At 43.7% G+C, this 18,073-nt stretch overlaps 1 protein-coding gene across 2 annotated transcripts in view; it reads left to right on the top strand.

The window, feature by feature from the left end:
- Positions 1 to 16,168, top strand: part of LOC120046491 (inositol polyphosphate-5-phosphatase A-like) — a 197,177-nt gene extending 181,009 nt beyond the window's left edge. The window contains exons 13-16 of one of the 2 annotated variants that reach the window (XM_038991773.1): positions 10,344 to 10,455; positions 13,415 to 13,483; positions 14,291 to 14,327; positions 14,577 to 16,168. In XM_038991773.1, the coding sequence (XP_038847701.1) occupies positions 10,344 to 10,455; positions 13,415 to 13,483; positions 14,291 to 14,327; positions 14,577 to 14,614 (256 nt within the window). In that variant the 3' untranslated portion in view covers positions 14,615 to 16,168. Of the gene's footprint in view, positions 1 to 10,343; positions 10,456 to 13,414; positions 13,484 to 14,290; positions 14,379 to 14,576 lie in introns of both variants that reach the window. The other variant, XM_038991772.1, reaches the window with a different exon arrangement.
- The last annotated feature ends 1,905 nt before the right edge of the window (positions 16,169 to 18,073 follow it).

The raw sequence follows: 18,073 nt of genomic DNA, 5'->3' as shown, positions 1-18,073 counted from the left end.
GAAAAAATCCAACCAGGAAGTGGGAAATCTGAGGTTTGTGGTTTTTCAACTCTTTGCCTATCCAAGATACAGTGGAAATTTGGTAATATTGCACTTCCTAAGGCTTCCACTAGATGTCAACAGTCTTTAGAACCTTGTTTGATGCTTCTACTGTGAAGGAGGGGGGAATGGGAGCTGATTGAGTCAGAGGTCTGCCAGAGTGGCATGAGCTGATCACGCGAGCTCACGTGAGAGCGACCTGCGTTCCATCGCATTTCTACAGATAAAGGAATTCTCCGGTTGAAACATTATTGAAGATTTATGTTAAAAACATCCTAAAGATGAATTCTATACTTCGTTTGACATGTTTCTACGAACTGTAATATGACTTTTTGTCTGAACTTTCGCCTGGACTTGCCCGCGCCTCGTGAGTTTGGATTGTGTACTAAACGCGCAAACAAAAAGAAGGTATTTGGACATAAATTATGGACTTTATCGAACAAATCAAACATTTATTGTGGAACTGGGATTCCTGGGAGTGCATTCTGATGAAGATCATCAAAGGTAAGTGAATATTTATAATGCTATTTCTGACTTCTGTTGACTCCACAACATGGCGGATATCTGTAAGCTTGTTTTGTTGTCTGAGTGCTGTACTCAGATTATTGCATGGTGTGCTTTTTCGGTAAAGCTTTTTTGAAATCTGACACAGCGGTTGCATTAAGGAGAAGTGGATCTAAAATTCCATGCATAACACTTGTATCTTTTAGCAATGTTTATGATGAGTATTTCTGTAAATTGATGTGGCTCTCTGCAAAATCACCGGATATTTTGGAACTACTGAACATAACGCGCCAATGTAAACTGAGATTTTTCGATATAAATATGAACTTTATCGAACAAAACATACATGTATTGTGTAACATGAAGTCCTATGAGTGTCATCTGATGAAGATCATCAAAGGTTAGTGAATAATTTTATCTCTATTTCTGCTTTTTGTGACTCCTCTCTTTGGCTGGAAAAATGGCTGTGTTTTTCTGTGACTAGGTACTGACCTAACATAATCGTTTGGTGTGCTGTCGTTGTAAAGCCTTTTTGATATCATACACTGTGGCTGGATTTATAACAAGTTTAACTTTAAAATGGTGTAAAATACTTGTATGTTTGAGGAATTTTAATTATGGGATTTCTGTTGTTTTGAATTTGGCGCCCTGCAATTTCACTGTCTGTAGTTGAGGTGGGACGCTTGCGTCTCGAATATCCCAGAGAGGTTAAGACACTGACAGCTTACAGACGGTATGCAATTAAGGTACCAGTCATGAAAACTTAGGACACTAAAGTGGCCTTTCTACTGACTCTGAAAAACACCAAAAGAAAGATGCTCATGGTTCCTGCTCATCTGTGTGAATGTGCCTTAGGCATGCTGCAAGGAGACATGAGGACTGCAGATGTGGCCTGGGCAATAAATTGCTATGTTCGTACTGTGAGACGCCTAAGACAGCGCTACAGGGAGACAGGATGGACAGCTGATCATCGTCGCAGTGGCGGAACACATGTAACAACACCTGCACAGGATTGGTACATCCAAACATCACACCTGCGGGACAGGTACAGGATGGCAACAACAACTGCCCGAGTTACACCAGAAACGCACAATCCCTCCATCAATGCTCAGACTGTACGCAATAGGCTGAGAGAGGCTGGACTGAGGGCTTGTAGGCCTGTTGTAAGGCAGGTCCTCACCAGACATCACTGGCAACAATGTTGCCTATGGGCACAAACCCACCGTCGCTGGACCAGATAGTACTGGCAAAAAGTGCTCTTCACTGACGAGTCGTGGTTTTGTCTCACCAGGGGTGATGGTCGGATTTGCGTTTATCGTTGAAGGAATGAGCGTTACACCAAGGCCTGTACTCTGGAGCGATTTGGAGGTGGAGGGTCCGTCATGGTCTGGGGCGGTGTGTCACAGCATCATCGGACTGAGCTTGTTGCCATTGCAGGCAATCTCGAAGCTGTGCGTTACAGGAAAGACATCCTCCTCCCTCATGTGGTACCCTTCCTGCAGGCTCATTCTGACATGACCCTCCAGCATGACAATGCCCCCAGCTATACTGCTCATTCTGTGCATGATTTCCTGTAAGACAGGAATGTCAGTGTTCTGCCATGGCCAGCGAAGAGCCCGGATCTCTATCCCATTGAGCACGTCTGGGACCTGTTGGATCGGAGGGTGAGGGCTAGGGCCATTCCCCCCAGAAATGTCCGGGAAGTTGCAGGTGCCTTGGTGGAAGAGTGGGGTAACATCTCACAGCAAGAACTGGCAAATCTGGTGCAGTCCATGAGGAGGAGATGCACTGCAGTACTTAATGCAGCTGGTGGCCACACCAGGTACTGACTGTTACTTTTGATTTTGACCCCCCCCCCCCTTTGTTCAGGGACACATTATTCAATTTATGTTAGTCACATGTCTCTTGAACTTGTTCAGTTTATGTCTCAGTTGTTGAATCTTATGTTTATACAAATATTTACATTGGTTAAGTTTGCTGAAAATACACGCAGTTGACAATGAGAGGACGTTTCTTTTTTTGCTGAGTTTATTACCCTGCACATTAATTGGTACCTGTATTGGTACCTACCTGTAATTATCTATTGTCCTGTATATTAGCTACTACCCCTGTCTATTACCCCATAAAGGGCCTACTCTCTGCCCTTCACTATCATTGGCCATGAAATGGTGTGCCTACCCCTCATACCCTTCATCTTGCATTCTAACCATGTGTTTAGTCACAGTAGGTATTCACTTAGTTATCCAGGATTCAGTTAACGGTGTACAAATCATTACTTTTTGGAAGGACTCATTCTATCCATTGGTAAGAATGTGTTGTAAAAGAAGTGGACTACTAACCTTACTAAAGCACCACATCACTGAAGAGCAGAGTAAATCAGCAGTGCACAAACAGGCTGATGTTTTGCTCCATTAATGGTATGGGGCCTTAACATTACTCAATCAACCCTCTTGGGCCAAATGGCTTTGTTTGTGCCAAATATATGTTTGATGGTTATCAATTGTTTAGTATGATTGGATGTGCTTCTAAACTGCTCCCCTGGGTAGGTGGGTGGGTGTGTGTGTGGGGGTGTGTGCGCGTGTATTTGTGTGTGCGGTTGCAGGCACGTGTATGTGTGTGTCTGTTCTTGCTTGTGTGTGTGAAGAGCACTGCATTGATATTCCGTCGCGGTGGGAGTTGGGGGACCATGGAGAGGGGGATCCTTCTCGTCTCCTCTTCCTCAAACAAATGCATTTGCAATTAGCCCTTTTCAGAGCAGAGGGAGGGCAAGCACACACACCGGCCTGTGTGGGAATATGTTTTGGCGGTGGCGCGATAATGGCGCTTGACCTTTGTCACTCGTGACTCAATCAGTGCAGATAATGAAATGCTGTAATCAAACAATAATTACTTGATAAACTGCTCTGGAGGCGGGTGTGGAGCCGGACCGGTGGAGAGTGTGTGTGTGTGTGTGTGTCAAGGTCCTGCCAGTCACTGTTTTTAAATTACTCCGTGTCTTAATCAGGGACCCCATTTACATCGCTTTGCATAAGTGACGTCTGGATTTATTGTCCTTTTACAATCAGTGACTTTTGCACCTATCTATCCATAATATAATATTGAATCATCGTCTCCCTGCCGAGTGAATGAACAGGCTTGCTGTGAAAGAATACGAATGATGTTCACCTAATGGGGACATGATGAATCAAATTGCTAAAAACCTGGGCATAGCGTATGAAATTTGATTCAATCCACTCAGCGTCTGATACAAGCCACTTCCTTGTCAGCGGTTAATGTGTAGAAATGGCCTAGTTAAACTTAAACAACCTTCTCCCATTCACATAACACACACTTGCACTAACACATACACACACTGCATACATACTTGTCCCCCTCCCCCTGTCAGATCATCCTTGTGCTCCATGAGCAATCAAGCACTCAATGATTGTTCTCCATCACGTAGCCTGCTCCGGAACAGCCCCTCACCATCTGTGAGGTTATTACTCCCCTTAACACAAGCCACAGAGGCCCCCTGCACGCACGCACATACACACATGCTCGCTTACGTTCAATCTAGAAATCAATACTGTTCAATACGGTTTATTCTATGAATTAATCCTGCATGTGGAAGTCTATGTCCACCTATGTAATTGGATAACCATAGCCTAGTTGCTGTATTTTAGGTCATTTAGCATGTTGCCGGAGATAAAGATGTCATCAAACCCTCACTTATTTTGGTTTTGGGATCAGGGTCTGTATTCTCAACGTGTCTCAGGGTAGGAGTGCTGGTACAGGATCAGTTTTGTCTGTTTAGATAATAATGAGTGCGATTGTCTGGATGGTGGGGGGGGGCTGAGCTAAGATCAGCACTACTACTCTGAGACCATTTATGAATTACAGGGCCAGAGCTGTGTGTATGAGGTTGTGAAAATATGTAACAGCGGGGGGAAAAAACGATGATCCTCTTTCACCTCCACCAGGCTGCAGTAAAAGCTCCACCACCCCAAACTCGAGATTCCATTCCATTTTTAGAATAAGACACTATAGTGTTATTGAGACTATACATTATTTTAGTGTCTGTCCCGTACGTTCTCGTGCATCATGTTTGCATTTCTGGAATGTGCTACAAGCTGTAGATATAATATCGCTCCACTTTCAAGACGTCGTCTGTCAAAGTTGACCCGTGACATGTCTAAGCACTCGGCCACCGGGGTGTGGAATTTAGCCGTAGCCCGCGAGAGTTGTACCTGGTGCCAGCCGGCTGCCGCACGCTGATAGGCTGCGGGGTATCCCATTCACACAGAAGCACACACACTCATACACACAAGTATGCTAAAATCTAAAATGCGATATCTGTTGGAGTTTAGTAGTTGGGAGCAGGGCACAATCTTTCAAGACGAGTTTATCAATTGGAAACCAACCTCATGATAAAAATAGTTAGAGCCATCCACCCCCCCCCCCCCCCCAAAAAGATGATAGTACGAAGACTATCATTTTTGTAACAAACAACAGCATGGACCCAAGACTCAAAATAACTGAATGGTATACTTGGAATGGTACATTTCTGATTATGTTTGCTGGAATAGCATAACTAAGGTAATCTCCCAAAAACATCTGAGGAGGCTGAGTAACTTATGTTATTCATATATTTTGATTGATTTTAGGAGAATGCTTTTAGTACTGCCCGTTATCTGATTTATTTGCTCTTTTTGGGGGGGGGGTCTAAGATCGATGCAAAAATGTAATCTAAACCTGGAGCGGGGGGAAATTCAGTGAACAAAGAGAGAGTAGGGGAAGAATGTATTCCTGCTTTAACCAGATTACCCTGAATGGGCTCGGATGGAGCTTTTGAGCGACATCAGACAGACTGGCGTTCTAACTCTATCAGTGTACAGCCCCAATGAGTCGACTACTCCGAGAGGGAGGAGGAAAGAGGGATAGTGAGAGTGGAACAAGAGAAGGATGGGAAGACACTTGAGCTAGTAAGGATGGCTCCTGTCCCATGCATCTGTGTTTGCCAAGTCTAGACAGGCCAGGGACGAGAGGGGCGAGAGGAGCAAAGTGGCCAGGGGGTCGCGAGATGAGGAGGGGCAGGGTGTGCGAGGAGGAGGGCTGATAAACACAACAGTGAAGAGACAACTGTTTAACAGGAAGCTGGGAGCGCCCCGGTACCAACCTTGGCATGTTAGCATACATTTTCCAAACATGGCGGGTCTATGACGATGGGCCGAAGACTGACCCCCCCCCCCCCCCCCCCCCCCCCCCCCCGGGAAAAGACACAGTGTTTACAATGCAGGCGGAAGAAAACCTTGAGAAAAAACGATTGCCTGTGTGGTTGCCCATCAGTTTAGGCGGGGAAATAGGGTTTGGTCCAATGACATAAATGGTGATCTGCCAATTCTCCAGGACATGCTCTCGAAAACACTCGTCTGTCCATATGCCCTGTGCCCTGCCTCAGAAAACAAGCAGCAGTTGAAACCAAACAGCTGAATGCTAAGCATTATCTCTGTTTGATGGCCATGTTCAATTTCCCAACAGTTCACCATTGGATAACGGTGCTTTACTGAGTGTGATGTTTCCTCATTGAATGGTGGAATTTGTGAATGAGCCAGTAGGGCCTTGGCACACTCACTCTCCCTGCAGAATGAGGAAGACATTGAGATCCCACCCACTGGGCCTCTTAAGAGTGGTGTGCGTGTGTGTGTGCATGTGCGTGCGCGTGCATCTGATGGCCAGTGCAAGTGAAGTCCTGTACTCTGAAAGGTTCTCCTATACTGCGGTGGAGGCGCATAACTGTTTATGGAGTACCAGAGATGTCCGTTAGCCACTGTTTCGTTTAGCGCCGCAAGAGAGAGATTCTAAGGCACGCACACAGCTGATATTGTTTGCTGTTGATGAGATCGTGCGTTATCACACACAATCAGCTGAAGAGGAACATTGTTTCACACTCTGAACACATCCATCGTTCTAACTGCTGGGGATCCATTGAAAATGTGGAAGGGGCTATTGTAGGATATATACAATGGCCGTGTGTCTGTGTGCTTCTTCCCTGTGCTGATGCTTCGCTGGGATGAGAGGGAGCCTTTTGTTTAAATGGCTCTGGTACAGAGAGGGTTAAACAGACGCTCAAGACTTCCTCCTGAGTGGAAAGTGGGCTGCTGAATAGTTGCAGCTCTTCACCGATACAGAACCTCTTGCACAGAGTGTAGCAGTCTGTCTAACACACACACCACCTCTGAGCAACCTGTGGCATTTGACACTGTGTTTGTATTGGGCCAATGTTGTGGCGGAGAGCTCCCCAACCCTGAAATGTGGAGCAAACACTCAGGGAGCTTTATTGATAGCAGTTTGTGCGGCTGATCTTTGTGAATGAAAATTGAGGTGTGTCGCTCCTCGTTTCCGTCCTTGCTTTGCCAAGCCTCCCCTGATAATGGTAAACAAATATGGCGGAGCGGGTGAGGTGAGTCATTTGGGAGGAAGAAAAGTTTACTTTACCGTAAAAAGAAAATAACCTGACAGCTAAGCCAATCCCTGCGTCCATACGGCCCCATCGACACTGAGTCATGTGACATTAGCCCCATGATGCCCCTCCTTACCTCTGCCCTTGTGTCATTCATACTGTAACCAATCTTATCTCTGGCTCCCTGCCCTGCCCGTATTCACTAGTTTATATTCCCTTTGTTAAATACGGACACACTCAATTGGCCCCTGTTTGGCTTGTCACTTATTTGTCATTATGTAAAACAAGATAACGGAATTTGGCCAGGAGATAGGAAATGTTGGACACAACAGAACGGGGATGGAGCTCGACAGTGCTGGGTGACTGCAGCTTGGGGACAAGAGCTCCCAACTGGCCTGGCCCGGCCCATTTCCGCTCTCTCTCTCTGGATGGTGAGGCTGAGTGATACCAGACCTGGGTTCAAATAATTGAACTTCCTTGTGCAATGGAACCAATAGAATAGCTGCAAAAGTGCAAATGCAAACCCCACCCATCTGGCACGTTTAAAGCCAACTGTAAAAGTTTTTGAACCCAGGACTGACTGACACACAGTAGGGCTGGGTTTCACATCGCCGATGCTTGGTACTGCTCAAACACACGACTGACAGGCGTTTGACACTTACCAGAAAAAAAACCTACGAGTGATGTTACAGCAGGAAGTCGAACATTAAAAACCCACATGAAGAATGAGTAATGGTGCGGTGGCTTTGAGAGACATGTTGGCTATGTGGAAGTTCCCCGTGTTGAAGTCTGTGAACTTTACACTAGAGGTTATAACCCAACAAAAGAGGACGTGTTCAATGGTGTACAGGTGCACATTTTGACTTCCTCATTTCCAATGCTTCCTGTCATCCCATAGTGCATCTTGGTTGCAGTATAAGCATTGGCAACAGCTCACGGCTCCTTATAACCACCTTTATGACTGCATGTGAATATATTCACAATGCACTATGCATTACACCCAGGTGGTTCATAGAAGCTGTTAGCAGATCTGCGGGTGAACCTCTGGTCTAGGTAGTTAAGCCAGGTGCAGCAGCACCACAGTAGCCTACCTGAGGGACTGAAGTTGGGCCAGCGTGTGTGTGTGGGTGTGTTGGTCTCACAGCGAACATGGCAGACTCATACACACAGGTGGGCGATTGTTGAGTTTATCAACTCGGCCCCATTTAATTAGTGTAATTAGTCTTGCTGCGGGCAATAAGAGACCGATAGGAGCTGACGGGCTCCGGCCGCGCACACCCACTAGCCCCGTTTGCTTTCAGATACGTTTGTATCTGCGCTAATCGGACACATTAATCACACAGTGCTCCCCAAAGCCGCCACTGATGTTTGCTGTTGCATTAGGACCTGTTATCTCAATTGGAGCCATTGGAGGGTGCGGTGAGAAGGGGAGGAGGAGTGTAGGGTAAGACTGCCTGCAGATAGACATTATCGTTCAATTGCCATTGTTGAGTATCGCTAATCCCCTTATACGATGATTAATAACCTTTTTCCGATTTGTTATTTCATTATCAAAAACAGTTAGGTAATAGTGGTTTTGTTTTTTGTTAATGTGCTCCACAGCAATTTGCTACGATAGGTTGATACTCCTTTTATTTCCCTTACGATAGAGAGATCGCATAGTCATTTAGGGCCAGTTCACTGTATGGACTGGAGAGTCTGTAGCTAGGCCAGCCCCTGAAGATCGAGCCACTTTGATGACGCTGCTCTTTTCCTCCCGCACTCTCATTTTACTGTCTGAGCCCTCTCTATCCCCTCTTCTCTCTCTCTCTCCTCTCTCTCTCGCTCGGCATCCCTCGTCCTTTTCTTCCTCACGTCTATGAAAGACTTTCATCCGGAGGATCCCTTTATCATCCCTTCCTTAGCATACCAAAACCTGCTGCATTTCCACATGCTTTAACGTGCCATTAATGCTAATTGGAGGCTGGGGGCTCTGTAAAGGAGCCCTCTGCAGGCCTGTTTGTTCACCCAGCAGGGGGGGTGCTGTGCGCTGGCCGGATGTGGGTACCTCTCGTCCCCTATCCCCCCCCCCTCTGCCCCGGTCCGCCCTCCCGTAGTCCCCAGTCTGTGGTCGTACTGGTCGCTATGGCACAACTGTAGCATCCCCCCTGTGCTGTGTGTGTGTGTGTGTGTGTGTGTGTGTGTGTGTGTGTGTGTGTGTGTGTGTGTGTGTGTGTGTGTGTGTGTGTGTGTGTGTGTGTGTGTGTGTGTGTGTGTGTGTGTGTGTGTGTGTACGTGCGCACGCCTGGAGGTGTTTACCAGGCCTCTGTTTGCGCAGTTGGTTTCCTGCCTGGATGCCTGAGAGTGACACAATCACCCTTCATGGCTGCAATGTGACAGTGTATGGCTTGCCCTGCACAGCATGGCTGGTTGGCCTAAAGAGGTGCCTGTGTGTGTCGTAGCAGCCACCATTTAGCTAGGTGAATGTATCCGATAGCTGTGTGCTAGCAGCCTCTCATTCGGACCTATGGACCCATCTGACTGACTGGAGAATACTGGGAGTGGGGGGGTCACGTCCCATTATGGTGTAAAACACACGTGCATACACAGGAAGATGTGTGCGCACACAAACAGACAGACACAGAAACATAATAATCGCACTGTTACTTTCAAGTCTTTTAACGTCGTCACCTGAGCTTCTCGACAATGGAGAATAATATCGGACGGCTGGGGTTATTTTGTCATTCGTTTATTACTGGCCCCGGGGGGAAACGTGTGTTGCGTTACGCCACGGTGAGCCCTGTGTGTAGCACTGAAGGAGCAAATTGGATTGGTATTACAGTATGTAAACCCGGTCCTATCCTGATGAGCCGCACAAACAAATTGGATTGGTGGCATGTAAATCTAATGCAGTTTGATGAGCTGTAGGGCTAAATTGAATTCTCAACAATGTAAATCTGCATCGGCTCGATAGGGTTCCCGGCGGGCCCGGGCTACTTAAATCATCCGATTGTTCCTCCTGTTACCAGATACAATCTCACTTGGCCATTTGCCACAGCCCTAATCTCTTTTTGATGGCTGCATAGGGATGTGGAGGGGGGAGAGAGTGGGGGAGATCCACTGAGCCTGTAAACATTTCTCTGATTGAGCCATCCATGTGTGTTTAATCAAAAGATGATTTCCAGACAGTCGAAGCTGTGTATCTGATTTAGATTCAGTGTTCTCTCCTTTTCTGTGCTCTAGCCCCTAACTAAGAATGCCTTTAACAATCTAATTTAGAATACACCGAATTGTCTTTTTGTATTTCTTCCACTTTATTAACACAGAAGTCTTGATTATTGTATGACGATGGTGTGTTTTTTGGGGCGGGTTGTTTCCACAGTTATCCGTACAGTGAAGACAGCAATCAGGGAAAGCAGTACATGAACACTAGATGCCCTGCCTGGTGTGACCGCGTCCTCATGTCTGCCACAGCTAAAGACCTGGTCTTAAAGGTGAGTTTTTAAGGAGCCTAAGACACATACACACGGCGATCTGCCAAAAACAGTCATTGGCAGACCATCACCCCATGGTGTATCCCAGATTAATGTAGAATCTTGGATTGCCAATCGGGGATAGCATCACACCCTTGGTCTATGGCATCTGCTCTTCCTCCATCCCTCTTTCCTTCACATTCCGTCTCAACTTCTTCCCCTCTCCTCCATTCTCTCTCTTTCTTCAACCCACTCTGTTACTCTCACTTCTTCTCTCTCTCTGCTCTGCCCATGCTCTGCCAGCCTCCCAGATGGAGGGATTTACTGTGTGTGAATATTCATACGGTGAGTTTAAGCCCAGGGTCCACACAGACAGTATATATGTCCCCTATCTTCTAGCTTGCCAGCGGGCCATAATGGCCCTGTAAAGACAGAGATCTTGTGCTCCCTCTGTCTGCTCTTCCTCAGAGTCAACACAGTGGCAGAACCCAAAGCTGTGGCCCACCACCCTGCCTAAATCCAGGAGAGGCATTGTAAACTCTCAACCAATCTGCCACCACTCCCCTCCCTCCCCGTCAGCACGGCACCAGTTTGGGCTCCAGACTGTTGTCTTTCCCCTGTTGTTTGCTGGATTACTTGAAATATCTACCATGCTAGTCTCTCAAAGTTGTTCACGTCTGACTGTGATGTTTAGAGAACATGGCGGATCTGGGGTTGGATAATGCAAAAGTGTTTCTAAGACCTCTTCAGCACTTGGCATCTTCACAAAGTGCATCTCTTAACATGTTTACGATCAGCCTAACTTACCATTTTCCATGTAACTACAACTTTAAGAACTGCATCCTTTTTTGGTAAGTTTTCCTTGGTTGCGGTTGTTGTCGGGGAAAAAAAGTTTGTGTAAATCTGTCATTTCAGTTTACACTGAGGTGTCCCATTTTTTGCTTTAATCAGCCCAATGAATAGATTGAGTTTGTCCACCTATTTGATTACTATGCTTTTTAAGGTGACAAGAGGAGAAATGTATTGTGTCTAAAAGTGCACACTCACACTTGATTAAGCTGGAGATGGTCCATGACAATAGAGCTGTTGGAAGGCATCTGGTGTGATAAATGAGACTAGATTACACCGGCGAGGCCAGCTGTAAATTTAAGTGAAGGCAGCCACCTTGACATGGCATGGCAGATGTTCAGTAGGCACAAAATTGTCCGAAATGGGGTGAAACAGAGAGAAACCGTCTGAACATGTCCACTGCAAAACGTTTTGCTACGGTGTGCCCTATTGAACATGTCCCTGTACGGGGAGGAACTTGCCGTCCATGGCGACGAGAGAATGTTTAATGAACACAACACCAGAGCATCCCTTCCTCCACAGTAGCACCTCTCTTCTGTACTACCATAGTTGTGCCTGCCGTTTATCTGATGGTCTGGGTGTGTGCAGGAGTCTCCAGGATAAAAGCCCAGTACAGTAGTCCACTTCACAGTGGGAGTCTGCACACAACCACACTCAGTTCTCTGAGCTCCAGAACACACAAGGGAGGAGATAAAGGAAGTTGGCTTTCTAAAATATAACAATTCCTTACTAGCCTTTCTTCTCATCTGCTGTGGCTTTACAGGAAGGTTTGGCTAATCCCCCTTTCCAAAATACTTGCCCTCATCATTAGTTTTAAAAAAAGAGACAAAAAGGCTATAAATTGTCCATAAATAGTAGTTATTTATTTTCTCAATTACAGGTTAATTGCTTGTAATGTAGGGGAGCCTAATGTTAAAATGTTCACAGATTGGCTGATGATGCACTGAGCATACGCACGTGTGCGCGCACACACACACACACACACACACACCACAGACAAACACACACACGCTCAGTCACTCCAAGGCAGCGTTACAGATTGTTGAGACATGGGCCTGAAAAACAGACGCCCACGTGGCATCGTCTATCATGGCATGGTCGGTTAACTCGCCGCCATGTTATTTTCTGCTTGCCGAGCCCTAACACGCCAAAGGTTGCCCACTGCCTGCGCTGCACAGTGCCGGAGGGTGGATGTGCGATAATGAATGCTCAGCGGAGCGAGCGCTCTGTTTCTGCCGGAGGGCCCCCGGTAATTTGTTTATCTGTCTAAAGATTATGCAGCCCGAAAATCCACAATTTGATGCTGTCTTTGTAAATGATCAAGTCTCTATGTGATGAATGTATCCCGGGCTCCAGGAGTCAGCGACTTATGCGTTTGGCAGGCGGTTGGGGAAAGTGCCGGTGCGTGGCCCTATAGAAAGGTAGAGTGAGGTACCCGCCGCACGGTGCACGTCAGCGCACCAGTGACCTTAGACTAGCAGGATAGGTTTGAAGTTAATTTGGATTTAAGTTTCTGGTCCATTCTGAAGCTACTCGTTGTTTCTTCTCAAGTGGAAGCGCTCACCTAGTCACAACTGACGGCTCTCAGGCTCTTTAAAAAGTCTTCAGTTCTACCAGAGAAATGATTTATTATACTCTAGGCCTGAGGTTCATGTCTGTGTTTTGACACTTCCTTTGTGTGAAATATGGAAACATGATTCATTCATATGCTGTATGAGCTCATTTGTTTGGGAGGTAAATATGGTCTTGGTAACTGGTTTCCTTACAGTTCCTGTCCATTCACTGTATTTAATCTTCAAGTAAAATGTGCAATATTGACTTTCTGAAGTTGTATTAACTCTGTTAAAACTCTGTTGTTAGTTACAAATCAGTCATATGTAATCAACTGTAGGCTACTTCAGGATCAGGTTTAATAACACCGCATGAAATGTCTAAGATAAGAATTTTCTTGTAATAACATTGTTAAAATGAAATCCGAGTAATGCTTATTTGACCTCGAAATGGCAACAAATAAAATGATTTGGCACACTGGGAGGAACATTTTTCTCTTTCGATTATGTTTTAGTTATTTGTTTACATTTTTATACTACTGTTATTTTAATATAATTATTTTGATGTTTTTTTTTCTCAGCCTGAAAATGAGGAGAAGAACTTGGTCTATGACAATATAGGGCCCAACGTCTGCATGGGGGACCATAAGGTAACATCACAGACCTAGCCCACTTTTGTGTTGTGTTGTTTTGCCTGTTTGTGGGTATGGGTGGTTGTCTGTCTGTGTATGGATTTGTATGTGTGAAATTGAGTACATTATTTCATCATGTTCTATTGTTTCAATTGAAAACTAAGTTTGCACTTTGTTGGAATTTGGGATTTCCAGACATTTTCAATGAATGGAATTCGGTATAGTCCTTTATTTTAAAGAATATGACTAGTACAACTACCTTACCTTATCATAACCAAAAACTAGTACTCAACTGACCTATTACTGCAAATGCTTATGCATGTGCCTATAATGAAACCAAAGGTTGGCTGTCAACAGTCATATTGTGATCAGAGGCTATTTTGTCATACTGACTTTATAGATAGTATTTAACACAGTCCCTCGAGTCTGTAGTGTCAGACAGTGGCTGTTAGGCTGACAGAGAGAGAGGCGCCTTAAAGCTGAACTCCTCAGTCTTTCATCATTACTTACTGTGGACTGGACAGTAGTGTGTGTGTGTGTGTGTGAGGGGACCTGGGTACAGAGAGATACTCCACCAGACCTAGGCCAAGAACCACATGCACCCGCTAAAATCACATTCTGCTATGTTTACATTTTTTCCAATGTAGTTAGCACGCAGGTGAAAATATGTGCGCCCCCCTGGTATGTGAGTTTAGGGCGTGTGTCTTTGTGCGTGTTTGGGAGCTTTAAACTTGTATTGGCTCCATTTGCCTTTGACCCTTCACACTCAGGGCAGGACTGTTGCTAACTGGCTCATTTGTCTCTCTGTGTCCCTCTGTCTGGCAGCCTGTCTACCTGTCCTTTCGTTTAACAACCGGGGCAGGTAAAGCTAATGCAAATAAGCACAAGTGTTGTAACGTGCAGTGATGTCTTGGTAAATATTTTTATTTATTATTAATAAATTATAGATTTTTACCGTCATTATTATTCTTATTAATATTCTTATTATTAATTAGGCTTCGGTTTCCTACATTTTTTGCATTGCATTTTTTTAGTTGTTTGTATAGTACATGCCTGACGCTGAGGCATAATTCTCATTGCGCCTCTGTTTTTTTCTTCTTTATTTTGTCAGGAAAGTGGTGCCAAAGGGTGGAAAAGATATCTGCGTGAAGCGCCTCTGTGAGAAGAACACGAGAGTTGGACACAGGATACACACACACACACACACACACACTGAAGACCCTATACAGACTTTTCAGCAGTGCTGACCAGTTGCAGTCGTTCTAACACCTCATTCATACAAGCTGTTGTTTTTCCACACAACATGTCAGTATCTGGACTACCCACCCGAGACACGTTTGCGATAAGACACATCTTACTGACCTCACCATTGCGACGCACCCTAATCCCCCAGAGAAAGGAAGGACAACTATTTTCCATGTCACAGCCTTGTTGCCAAAACTCTAATAGAAATTAGTCATAACTACATTATTTTAGATACCATATTTGCAATTTTAGGTACGCCTCTAACATAGAAGCTACTTCCATAAGATGTTTTTAAAAAGTGCAATGCAAAAAAAATTGTATATCTATATTGTTAGGTTTATTTGTACATTGGACAGTATAACATAGAGTTGTTGATGGTTTTAGTGCTGTTTTCTCTCTTCTGACCAAACTTTGTGGTCCCACTGTTTAGAATAGATAAATATTTTCACTTAATTTCATTTAGATTTTATTTTCGAGTTTTTTTTTTATTTGTCATTGCTGCCATGCCTCACATCAGCTGAATCTCATTTTATATACTGTACTTTTTAAAGAGATAATTTATCATTCTTACCACAATTGTTATGCTGAAGTATATGGAGACAATATGGCTGCTGGGTGTTTCATCAGCCATGACCTTTGAATCTAACATTACAATGGAGAGAAGAAAAGAAAAAACTTTTCAGCCAACATGATTTATATAGCCTATCCAAGGATGTTTTAAGCAGTGCCATAGATCATATAAGATATTGTTTCATATATAGCAGTCTCACATTATTTCATTATTATTATTCTAACTTATTTCTGTGTAATAATATTATGGTTCTGAATGTGATGTTTTTAGATAGGCTTGGGTATCTATTTTTGTTACTGCATTATGGTGCCAAGTATTGTACAAAGAAATGAATTGTGTAAGAGTTAACATAAAATAGTTAAGTCCAACTAATAGATAAAGGTATTGATTATACATTGTAAAAAAAAACATCAACAAAAAAACGCTAAAGTCGGGAAAGACCAGGAAGAATTGCTTTTGAATTGTGTATGTAGCCTTCAACAGCCTTCACTGCTATGTTGCAAATTAAGGTCCTCTCATCGCTCGTTCGAGCGTTAAAAAGCGATTAGGGGAGGCTGTTGATGAAACGCGAAGGTTTCCTTTTATTGATTTAATTTACTACACTACAGAGTTCAGACTGTGTGAAGCCGTTAGATTGATCCAGGATTTTTTTTCTTCATCTAAATCACCGCAAGTGGAAATTATTTTGTGACTGCCGCTGAATTTGTTGTCTTAACAGTGTGATTTGATTCGTAGGCAAAACTGCTTGTTTTTCCCGCTGGTCACGTGATTAAAGAAGCTGCAGTTTGTTCACTTCTTTCAGCAGATAGAGATTCTATACCCCATTGACGTCATGGCCTCTAGTGTTGGTTATGCGGTTCTCAAGCAATAAAACCATTAGAACTCAATGGGTGTTTTGTCATCATTCCACCGCATCTATCACTTCAGCATTGCATACCGCACAACAAGATTGATTAGGTCTTATTATTTGTAAAACTTGCTCAACTTGCATGCGTGGCCACAATCGTTCAGAGGCTACGTGCACATCGGGATTACCGTTTTCAAAGATGTTCGTGATATCACATCAAGTTAAACCATTAAGCTTTAACGCCTCGATCACACCTACAGAGGTATGGCGCAAAATTAACGCATCATCATCTGGACATGTGTGCAACAAAAGTTCAACGTTCACCTTCTCTACCATTTCTGTCAAGCCGTTCGATAAATCCAATTGATGCTCCACAGAACGCACGGCAACTACATCTGTAACACAATGGTGCAAGGCAAACGCGGCGTTCCGTTGGAAATGGGTGTATTTCCTTTTTTTTTAACCAAAATGCTATGACATTATCGGTGTGATCGAGGTTTAAGTCTCCACTTTGGTAATTCTAGTCCTATGGTTATTTCAGATAGACTGGCCTTCTAGGCCTATTATGCTGCGTTTACACAGTCAGCCCAATTCTGATAATTTTTCGGTCTTTTGACCAATCACATCAGATCTTTTCACATCAGATTTTTTTCAGAGCTGATCTGATTGGCCAAGCGACCAATTAGTGGAGGTAAGAAGGTCAGAATTGGGCTGCCTGTGTGGACGCCGAAAACATTATCCCGTGTTAGACATATATAGAAAACAGTTATGGATTAATGAAAAATTGCTAATTTCTATATTTCAAGTAAGTTAGAACCAGTGCATTTATATAATAACCAATAAATGTAATAGGGCAATAGTGAAACGTGGTATAAAATACAGTACAATATGCAGTTTAATTAATTAGCCTGTAGGGGCCTAGCACTATGGACATATATTTTTCTGAAAATGTATTGATTTGTGCTTTAAATATAGCGTACATTGTAGAATAGTCATTCTCTCTCCTATTGTACTTTAACCATGAATGAGCCCGAATCAAAAGTCCAAACTACACTTCAGAGCGTTAGGTCCAAAGAAAATCACTATTTCAAAATGAACTGTTCTGAGATGTGTGAAGTCTATATACTTTAAAAGGGATAAGGTAGTCTACACACTTCAAACTCTAATAATTGCAAACATAAAGTAGGCTATAATTTGGGGTTGTAACGCAAACATATGGAGGCTATAACCTATAAACAACCCTCCATTCCATTTACCATATCTGGGTTTGTGAATGTAGACAATTTCGTTTTTGAAATGTTGAGAAAATTGGAAAAAAAATACAGATTTTATATGTAGCCTATATATTCATGGAACTCCCTATGTATAAACGTATAGACATTGCATTGTTTAGGCCTAATCACCACCATCATTCACAACACCGTTGTCAAAAAAAGAGAAGTATAATATTGAGAATAACATTACAAGTAGTCTAATGTCAAGTGTAATTTATAGTTTGTCTTTGTTGGCCCATTTCACAAGACCTAGGCCTATTAGTTTAGTATAGGCCTATATTTTCACCAACGCAACTAACATTGAGCTATTCCATCTTGCGTAAGCAAGTTTTACAAAAGTGTTGCAAAACATCTCAGACGGTCTTGGATAGAAGAAGCAAACAGGTTTCCGTTCATTATAATTTATTAGACCCGTCTTTCTCAGTATTTGAGTGGGTCCCGATCAATGTTAAAATATGTGGTTATTCAATGAAGAGTGAAAATGAAAACTGTTCAAAAACAAAATTCCATTTTAAAAACAAAAGCTTGTTAAATAATTTATTCATAATACGTTTTTTTTCTTCCATCTTCGCAGAAGTAATAATACTCTCTTATTCCAACATAAACGATGGTCCAGTTCTCTATCTTTGTTTGATGAGGTAAAACATAAATTCCTTCAAATTATAGAACTG

This window comes from Salvelinus namaycush, chromosome 4 (genome assembly GCF_016432855.1).
Source record: "Salvelinus namaycush isolate Seneca chromosome 4, SaNama_1.0, whole genome shotgun sequence".
In the NCBI taxonomy this organism is placed as follows: Eukaryota; Metazoa; Chordata; class Actinopteri; order Salmoniformes; family Salmonidae; genus Salvelinus; species Salvelinus namaycush.
This window is presented reverse-complemented; position numbering and strand designations above follow the sequence as displayed.